The 9,902-nt window shown below is 54.2% G+C and overlaps 2 protein-coding genes across 3 annotated transcripts in view; one reads left to right on the forward strand and one right to left on the reverse strand.

Annotated features, from left to right (window-relative positions):
• The first annotated feature begins 1,001 nt into the window (after window positions 1-1,001).
• On the forward strand, window positions 1,002-8,340 carry cox4i2 (cytochrome c oxidase subunit 4I2). Of its 2 annotated transcripts, none has more exons than NM_001016945.2 (5): window positions 1,002-1,014; window positions 2,643-2,739; window positions 4,148-4,306; window positions 7,654-7,785; window positions 8,042-8,340. In NM_001016945.2, the coding sequence occupies exons 2-5, from the start codon at window positions 2,643-2,645 to the stop codon at window positions 8,176-8,178; spliced, it is 525 nt and encodes a 174-aa protein (NP_001016945.1). In that variant the 5' UTR covers window positions 1,002-1,014; the 3' UTR covers window positions 8,179-8,340. The 2 variants fall into 2 exon arrangements, with proteins under 2 accessions (NP_001016945.1, XP_031749985.1); XM_031894125.1 differs by lacking the exon at window positions 1,002-1,014 and adding an exon at window positions 2,005-2,179.
• A 295-nt stretch (window positions 8,341-8,635) lies between these two features.
• bcl2l1 (BCL2 like 1) overlaps window positions 8,636-9,902 on the reverse strand; it is a 17,033-nt gene continuing 15,766 nt past the window's right edge. Inside the window, exon 3 of the mRNA NM_001005428.1 lies at window positions 8,636-9,198. Coding sequence (NP_001005428.1) covers window positions 9,061-9,198 — 138 coding nt within the window. The 3' untranslated portion in view covers window positions 8,636-9,060. The remainder of the gene's footprint in view (window positions 9,199-9,902) is intronic.

Raw genomic sequence — 9,902 nt, forward strand, 5'->3', positions numbered from 1 at the left:
GTGCGGGTACCTATAACGGCCGGGCAGGGTGCGGGTACCTATAACGGCCGGCAGGGTGCGGGTTCCTATAACGGCGGGGCAGGGTGCGGGTAGGCCGGGCAGGGTGCGGGTTCCTATAACAACGGCAGGGTGCGGGTACCTATAACGGCCGGGCAGGGTGCGGGTACCTATAACGGCCGGCGGGTATAACAGGCGGCCAGGGTGCGGGTTCCTATAACGGCCGGGCAGGGTGCGGGTTCCTATAACGGCGGCGGGTGGCGGGTACCTATAACGGCCGGGCAGGGTGCGGGTTCCTATAACAGGCGGCCAGGTGCGGGTTCCTATAACGGCCGGGCAGGGTGCGGGTTCCTATAACGGCCGGGCAGGGTGCGGGGTACCTATAACGGCCGGGCAGGGTGCGGGTACCTATAACGGCCGGGCAGGGTGCGGGTTTCTATAACGGCCGGGCAGGGTGCGGGTTCCTATAACAACCGGGCAGGGTGCGGGTACCTATAACGGCCGGGCAGGGTGCGGGTACCTATAACGGCCGGGCAGGGTGCGGGTACCTATAATGGCCGGGCAGGGTGCGGGTACCTATAACGGCCGGGCAGGGTGCGGGTTCCTATAACGGCCGGGCAGGGTGCGGGTACCTATAACGGCCGGGCAGGGTGTTTATTCCCTCTACCCACCTCCTGTTCTGACTGCCCAATTGCAGCCCAGTTGCTAGGGTAATAGATCCCTAGCAATCAGATAGCTGTTACCAGGCTGCACAATACATACAGAGGAAGTATCCATTGTGCAGGGCTGCTCAGTAATCAGTGTAGTCGACAGCAGGAGAGAGGGCCGCAGGCTGCACTTCTGTCAGATGAACTGATTGGCTAATTAACCACCCAGCAGCCTATGAGTTGTGCATTAGGGGCAGCTGGTGCCCCACCCTCCTCCCTATGACTCCCAGCATGCACTTCTTCCCCCTATAAATCCACCCGGGGCAGGTGGGCCGCCCTTTAGCCCTGATTCCCTCCAGCTGCAGGAAAGGTAGGAGGCAGCTCTGTCCAACTGGCCAGTTCCTGTGGGGCGGCCATGGGGGTAACAGCCTGTGCCTATCCCTTTAAATCATTTACCAACTATTAATAGTGCACCTTGGCAAAATACGTAAGCTCATGGGCCAAGCTCCGCCCCCATTGTCCTACACATCCCTCTGTACTAAATATTCTGTGCTCACTTACCCTTTGTACTTGGGGGCTATAGGGGCAGTTGAACTCATTAACCCCCCAGTAACAATGTGCATTATATGTGAGTGGAACTGGGGGCAGTTACCCTTTGTACTCAGGGGCTATAGGGGCAGTTACACTCATTAACCCCCCAGTCACAATGTGCATTATATGTGAGTGGAACTGGGTGCACTTACCCTTTGTATGCAGGGGCTATAGGGGCAGTTATTCATTAACCCCCCCAGTAATAATGTGCATTATATGTGAGTGGAACTGGGGGCAATTACCCTTTGTACTCAGGGGCTATAGGGGCAGTTACACTCATTAACCCCCCAGTAACCAAGGGTAACTGCCCCCAGTTCCACTCACATATAATGCACATTATTACTGGGGGGGTTAATGAATAACTGCCCCTATAGCCCCTGAGTACAAAGGGTAAGTGCACCCAGTTCCACTCACATATAATGCACATTGTGACTGGGGGATTAATGAGTGTAACTGCCCCTATAGCCCCTGAGTACAAAGGGTAACTGCCCCCCAGTTCCACTCACATATAATGCACATTGTTACTGGGGGGTTAATGAGTGTAACTGCCCCTATAGCCCCGGAGTACAAAGGGTAACTGCCCCCAGTTCCACTCACATATAATGCACATTGTTACTGGGGGGTTAATGAGTGTAACTGCCCCTATAGTCCCTGAGTACAAAGAGCAACCACTGAGCAAGGGCTGCGTAGGCTGAAGAGAAGACATAAGGGGTTAATATCCCTTTATAAAACCTTCCACCCCTTCTCTCTGGACAAAGGGGGGGCACTGAAACAGATTAAGTCTCCGGCTGCAGAAAGGGGGGGCTCCGACTGAGAGACTCCCAGAATCCCCTGCTGCTGGATTTGTTTGCCCCTGGCACAAGTCCCAGATCCTCGCTGGCTCGGTCTCCATTTTGCAGTCGGAGCAGTTGAGACCTGTGACCGTTGGTTTTGCCCCTGTGACTGTGAGTACTTGCCCCTAGATAGGGGGGTACTGGCCCCAGGCAGATTAGGGGCTGCCCCTGTGGGTATCTGCTGGCAATGAGGCTACCCGGGCAGGGGGGTGGGATCTCCCTAGTATAATCCTTATTCCCTTCAGTCAGTAATGGGGGTAGGAATGAATGTCTCCAGTGTCGGAGGCAGCTCTGGGGCCCCCACATTAATCACCCCTGTGCTGGGGGGGGGTAGGAAGGGGAATGGCAGCAGCCCGGGGCACTACATGCACCCAGAGGACATAGCGGTCAGGGAGAGGTGCCAAGTTCCTGGCACAGGGGGTGGGAACACTGTGCCCTTGGGCAGAGAGCAGCGCCTGACGGGGTTAATGAGAGCCCAGACACAGTAGGGCCCGGGAAGGGGAGCAGCTAGCCATAACAGTAGCCAAATAGCCATTAGCATTCGGTGCCAACTGTGCCCACCCCTCTCTTGTAGATGTTACCCGCTCTCCGTCTGCGCTCAGCCCTCCTGCCCCGGACCCGCCTTCTGGGGGCAACAAGCGTCCGAGCAGCTCATGGACACGAAGGGCAAGGTAAGTCGCTCCTGCCCCCCCCTGCTTACTGGCACAGAGCTGGGGTTCAGTGGGAGTAGGCAGGGTATCCTGTTAGGGGCAACTGCTCAGGGGCCACTCTCTCATTTGCCCCAGGAATATCTGTATAATGGGCTGCTTTAACCCAATCCTTCCCTTTACTTTGTCCTTTACTGGTCCTATTGCTAAATCTTCATGCAACGGTTTCCTATGCCTTGCTTAGCTTCCTCATCTCATCCCCACTGTGAGCAGCACTCCTGCCCTGCTTTATGGCTGTTGTAACAGATAGCTAGAATCTCAGCCATAAAGCAGGGCAGGACTGCTGCTTACAATGGGGGGATAGGATCTGTGCCACTGTGACAGAATGCTCTGTTATACAGATAGCTAGAATCTCAGCCATAAAGCAGGGCAGGACTGCTGCTTACAATGGGGGGATAGGATCTGTGCCACTGTGACAGAATGCTCTGTTATACAGATAGCTAGAATCTCAGCCATAAAGCAGGGCAGGACTGCTGCTTACAATGGGGGGGATAGGATCTGTGCCACTGTGACAGAATGCTCTGTTATACAGATAGCTAGAATCTCAGCCATAAAGCAGGGCAGGACTGCTGCTTACAATGGGGGGATCAGATAGGATCTGTGCCACTGTGACAGAATGCTCTGTTATACAGATAGCTAGAATCTCAGCCATAAAGCAGGGCAGGACTGCTGCTTACAATGGGGGGGGGGGGATCAGATAGGATCTGTGCCACTGTGACAGAATGCTCTGTTATACAGATAGCTAGAATCTCAGCCATAAAGCAGGGCAGGACTGCTGCTTACAATGGGGGGATCAGATAGGATCTGTGCCACTGTGACAGAATGCTCTGTTATACAGATAGCTAGAATCTCAGCCATAAAGCAGGGCAGGACTGCTGCTTACAATGGGGGGATCAGATAGGATCTGTGCCACTGTGACAGAATGCTCGGTTATACAGATAGCTAGAATCTCAGCCATAAAGCAGGGCAGGACTGCTGCTTACAATGGGGGGGGGGATCAGATAGGATCTGTGCCACTGTGACAGAATGCTCTGTTATACAGATAGCTAGAATCTCAGCCATAAAGCAGGGCAGGACTGCTGCTTACAATGGGGGGATCAGATAGGATCTGTGCCACTGTGACAGAATGCTCTGTTATACAGATAGCTAGAATCTCAGCCATAAAGCAGGGCAGGACTGCTGCTTACAATGGGGGGGGGATCAGATAGGATCTGTGCCACTGTGACAGAATGCTCTGTTATACAGATAGCTAGAATCTCAGCCATAAAGCAGGGCAGGACTGCTGCTTACAATGAGGGGGGGGGGGGGTCAGAATTAAGAAACCCACTGTGTGGTGCATTATGGGCAGGAATAATTCTCCCATGTGGCTCAGTTTCTAGGCCAGACGGCTCGGAGCTGCTGTATTACGACCACCGAGTGTTCCCCCTGCCGGACATTCCCTATCAGACGGATCTGAGCTCCCAGCAGGGGGCGCTGAAGGATAAAGAGCGAGGCCCATGGAAGCAGCTGAGCCAGGAGGACAAGATTTCACGTAATTTCCCACTCTCTATAATGCTACGTAGTTGCTGTGGAATGTGCCCCTAGCAACCAAAGGCCACTGTAGATAAGCAGAGGGATATGCACAGTAAGGATTTCTTGCCCCATTCAGGTCGCAGCGGGGGAGGGGATTTGATGGAATTCTGTGTCCCTGGGCAAATAGAGCACAGACGGCCTGGGGTAGGGTTAGTTCCCCTTTACTTTAGCAGTTGCTATGTTAGCCCCACATTTGTGTCTGTATTTAACCTCCTTGTCTGCCCCTTTCCGGTTGTCAGATGGGGGTCGCCGACCCCAGCATCTAAAACCTACAATTATTGTTCCTTATCTTTGTTCCCATTCATCTTCCAGTCTCATATTCACACCACTGTCTTGCTGTTGGGGAAATTGGTCCCTAGCAACCGGCTGCTAAAATCCCAAGCTTGGGAGCTGCCATGCAAAAAGCTAAATTAAAAAGACCAATTGCAAATTCTCAGTGACTGCCAGCATCACACTGACAGATTGTTACTGCACATCCCCCAGGCAGGGATATATTGTGAATAATGTACCCCCTATTGTAAAATATAAGGATATTATAAGTCGCTGAGGAGTTCCATGGCCGAATGCTTTTATACAGGTCACTCCGAGGTGACTTCTCATATCCTTATATTTTAAAGGGACAGTAACACCAAAAAATGAAAGTGTATAAAAGTAATTACTATATAATGTAATGCTACCCTGTGCTGGTACAACTGGTGTGTTTTCCTTAGAAAGACTACTATAGTTTATATAATAAAGCTTTTGAGTAGCCACGGGGGCAGCCATTTACAGGAGAAAAGGCACAGGTTACTTAGCAGATAACAGATAAACCCCCATTATATTCTACAAAGCTTATCTGTTATCTGCTATGTAACCTGTGCCTTTTCTCCTTTTTCCCAGCTTCAATGGCTGCCCCCGTGTAGACATAGCAGCTCATTTATATAAACTATAGTAGGGTTTCTGTAGCAAACACCCCAGCTGTACCAGTGCAGGAATGGCTGCCCCCGGGGCTACACAGCGGGGTATTTATATAAACTATAGTAGGGTTTCTGTAGCAAACACCCCAGCTGTACCAGTGCAGGAACGGCTGCCCCCGGGGCTACACAGCGGGGTATTTATATAAACTATAGTAGGGTTTCTGTAGCAAACACCCCAGCTGTACCAGTGCAGGAACGGCTGCCCCCGGGGCTACACAGCGGGGTATTTATATAAACTATAGTAGGGTTTCTGTAGCAAACACCCCAGCTGTACCAGTGCAGGAATGGCTGCCCCCGGGGCTACACAGCGGGGTATTTATATAAACTATAGTAGGGTTTCTGTAGCAAACACCCCAGGTGTACCGGTGCAGGAACGGCTGCCCCCGGGGCTACACAGCGGGGTATTTATATAAACTATAGTAGGGTTTCTGTAGCAAACACCCCAGCTGTACCAGTGCAGGAATGGCTGCCCCCGGGGCTACACAGCGGGGTATTTATATAAACTATAGTAGGGTTTCTGTAGCAAACACCCCAGCTGTACCAGTGCAGGAACGGCTGCCCCCGGGGCTACACAGCGGGGTATTTATATAAACTATAGTAGGGTTTCTGTAGCAAACACCCCAGCTGTACCGGTGCAGGAATGGCTGCCCCCGGGGCTACACAGCGGGGTATTTATATAAACTATAGTAGGGTTTCTGTAGCAAACACCCCAGCTGTACCAGTGCAGGAATGGCTGCCCCGGGGCTACACAGCGGGGTATTTATATAAACTATAGTAGGGTTTCTGTAGCAAACACACCAGCTGTACCAGTGTAGGAATGGCTGCCCCCGGGGCTACACAGCGGGGTATTTATATAAACTATAGTAGGGTTTCTGTAGCAAACACCCCAGCTGTACCGGTGCAGGAATGGCTGCCCCCGGGGCTACACAGCGGGGTATTTATATAAACTATAGTAGGGTTTCTGTAGCAAACACCCCAGCTGTACCGGTGCAGGAATGGCTGCCCCCGGGGCTACACAGCGGGGTATTTATATAAACTATAGTAGGGTTTCTGTAGCAAACACCCCAGCTGTACCAGTGCAGGAATGGCTGCCCCCGGGGCTACACAGCGGGGTATTTATATAAACTATAGTAGGGTTTCTGTAGCAAACACCCCAGCTGTACCAGTGCAGGAATGGCTGCCCCCGGGGCTACACAGCGGGGTATTTATATAAACTATAGTAGGGTTTCTGTAGCAAACACCCCAGCTGTACCAGTGCAGGAATGGCTGCCCCGGGGCTACACAGCGGGGTATTTATATAAACTATAGTAGGGTTTCTGTAGCAAACACCCCAGCTGTACCAGTGCAGGAATGGCTGCCCCCGGGGCTACACAGCGGGGTATTTATATAAACTATAGTAGGGTTTCTGTAGCAAACACCCCAGCTGTACCAGTGTAGGAATGGCTGCCCCCGGGGCTACACAGTGGGGTATTTATATAAACTATAGTAGCGTTTCTGTTGCAAACTTACCAGTTTTACCAGCGCAGGGCAACTGTACATTATATTTTAATTACTTTAAAACACTTTCATTTTTTGGTGTTACTGTTCCTTTAATACAGGGGGTATGTTACTATAATATACCAGTTTCAGTGAGTCATGTGACAGAAATGACATCACTAAGCACCTTTTATAAGGATATAATTTACAGTTTGGTTCCACAGGGAAATGATCCAACTGTGTATTTTATATATATATATATTACTTAGCCCAACCCCCATGTACTGACCTACTGGAGATACAGGTAGCGAGACCCATTGGACAGGAGACGGCCCGTAGGGTCAGTGCACCAGCAGGGCCGTGTGATGGTTGCGACACCAGTACAAGTGCCAGTCCAACCCAGGCAGGTACAGACTGCAGAAATGTCCCAGCAGAATAGTCCCCCCCCCCCCCCCCCCCCCCCCCCCCCCCCCCGGTATGACCCAACAGAACCTGCCCTTGTGTGTCTTTATCTCCCCCCCCCCCCCCCACCCCGGTATGACCCAACAGAACCTGCCCTTGTCTCCCCCCCCCATGACCCAACTGAACCTGCCCTTGCCCCCCCATGACCCAACTGAACCTGCCCTTGCCCCCCCCATGACCCAACTGAACCTGCCCTTGTCCCCCCCCATGACCCAACAGAACCTGCCCTTGTCTCCCCCCCCATGACCCAACTGAACCTGCCCTTGCCCCCCCATGACCCAACTGAACCTGCCCTTGCCCCCCCCATGACCCAACTGAACCTGCCCTTGTCTCCCCCCCCATGACCCAACTGAACCTGCCCTTGCCCCCCCATGACCCAACTGAACCTGCCCTTGTCCCCCCCCCCCCCCAGTGTACCGGATCAAGTTTAACAAGACCTACGCGGAGATGAACAGACCCAGTAACGAGTGGAAGACCGTGTTCGGCACCATCTTTATCTTCTTTGGGCTGACGGGCCTGATTGTGTGGTGGCAGCGAGTCTATGGTGAGTGCAGGATTGCCCCCCCCCCCCCCCCGCCCGACCCGCTGCTCTCTCCCCCCAGTATTGCCCCCGCCCTGCCTGACCCGCTGCTCTCTCCCCCCAGTATTGCCCCCGCCCTGCCTGACCCGCTGCTCTCTCCCCCCAGTATTGCCCCCGCCCTGCCTGACCCGCTGCTCTCTCCCCCCAGTATTGCCCCCGCCCTGCCTGACCCGCTGCTCTCTCCCCCCGCCCTGCCTGACCCGCTGCTCTCTCCCCCCAGTGTACCCGCCGCAGCCCCACACGCTGGCTGATGAGTGGAAGGCCATGCAGGCGCGCAGGATGTTGGACATGAGAGTGAGCCCCATCCAGGGATTCTCCTCCAACTGGGACTATGAGAAGAACCAATGGAAGAAATAGATCTTCAATACGGCCCGGGGGGGTCCCACGTAGAACCCGTCTCACCAGCTGCCCCCCCAGGTACCCACCATTCTACCTGCCAATAATGTGCCCATTACTCACCAGCCCACTGTCTGTTGTACCCAGAGTTCCACTCACTGAATAAAGGGGAAATAATGCCAATGTGTGGTCAGTGTGTGTAATGGGGTAAGTCTGGGGTAGGGGGGGGGGGTCTAGTGCCAGGCCTGGGGGGGTATGAGTAAGGGCAGTGCCAGACTTTCTCATGAAGAATTTGGGAGGCCTGGGGGGTGAGTATAAATAGAGGGGAGGGGGGCTAGTTGCAGGCCTGGGGGGTGAGTATAAATAGAGGGGGGGGGTAGTTGCAGGCCTGGGGGTTGAGTATAAATAGAGGGGGGGGGGAGTATATATAGAGGATGGGGGTGGAGTTACAGGCCTCGGCCAGTGACACACATGACAATTTTAAACATAACATTTAATAACCACTGCTGAGCGCAAGGCAATAACAGACAACCTAACACAGAGGTTCCCCCCCTCCCCAGGAGGTTCCCAAGTTGTGGGGTTCCCCCCCTCCCCAGGAGGTTCCCAAGTTGTGGGGTTCCCCCCTCCCCAGGAGGTTCCCAAGTTGTGGGGGTTCCCCCCTCCCCAGGAGGTTCCCAAGTTGTGGGGTTCCCCCCCTTCCCAGGAGGTTCCCAAGTTGTGGGGTTCCCCCCTCCACGGGAGGGGCCCATGAGATTATTGGGGTGAATACACCGGGGCTCCATCTCCCTGTAACTGAGCAAAGGGAACCTCAACACATGTTGAACCTGGGAGCCACCAGCCTATCGTGTCCATGGGTGGGGCCAGTGCCAGCCAATAGCACATCACCGCAGAACTTCTGGGGGTCTATCGACGCCTCAGGTAGGAGACCAATAAGGTTGCAGCAGTCACAGTCACTATGGCCATTAGCCACCGGCCAAACCGCTCCGGCCCTTCCCTGCTCTGGGCGGCAGCTCCCTTTCCGTACAGACCGACAAAAGCTTCCTGTGGGGAGAGGAATGGGAGGAGTTAAACCCTGAATCATGGGTCCCTGGACTGATACAGCTCATTGGCTGCAATGACAGGCAGCACTAAGTGCCACATTGCCCCCAAATATCAGGCTTACCCGCGTCTCCCCCGATTGCCCCCAAATACCAGGCTTACCCGCGTCTCCCCATATTAACCCCCCCAATCCCAGGCTTACCCGCGTCTCACCCCATTGCCCCCAAATACCAGGCTTACCCGCGTCTCACCCCATTGCCCCCCAAATACCAGGCTTACCCGCGTCTCACCCCATTGCCCCCCAAATACCAGGCTTACCCGCGTCTCACCCCATTGCCCCCCAAATACCAGGCTTACCCGCGTCTCACCCCATTGCCCCCAAATACCAGGCTTACCCGCGTCTCACCCCATTGCCCCCCAAATACCAGGCTTACCCGCGTCTCACCCCATTGCCCCCCCCAATCCCAGGCTTACCCGCGTCTCGCCATATTAACCCCCCAATCCCAGGCTTACCCGCGTCTCGCCATAGTAACCCCCCAATCCCAGGCTTACCCGCGTCTCCCCATAGTAACCCCCCAATCCCAGGCTTACCCGCGTCTCCCCATAGTAACCCCCCAATCCCAGGCTTACCCGCGTCTCCCCATAGTAACCCCCCAATCCCAGGCTTACCCGCGTCTCCCCATAGTAACCCCCCAATCCCAGGCTTA

The sequence above is a fragment of the Xenopus tropicalis genome, chromosome 10 (assembly GCF_000004195.4).
Source record: "Xenopus tropicalis strain Nigerian chromosome 10, UCB_Xtro_10.0, whole genome shotgun sequence".
Lineage (NCBI taxonomy): Eukaryota > Metazoa > Chordata > Amphibia > Anura > Pipidae > Xenopus > Xenopus tropicalis.

Excerpts from the sequence above, each read along its gene's own strand:
- cox4i2 (NM_001016945.2), top strand. The coding sequence starts at position 2,643 with ATGTTACCCGCTCTCCGTCTGCGCTCAGCCCTCCTGCCCCGGACCCGC. Across the intron at positions 2,740-4,147 it reads TCATGGACACGAAGGGCAAG|TTTCTAGGCCAGACGGCTCG; the intron begins GTAAGTCGCTCC and ends CATGTGGCTCAG. Across the intron at positions 4,307-7,653 it reads CCAGGAGGACAAGATTTCAC|TGTACCGGATCAAGTTTAAC; the intron begins GTAATTTCCCAC and ends CCCCCCCCCCAG.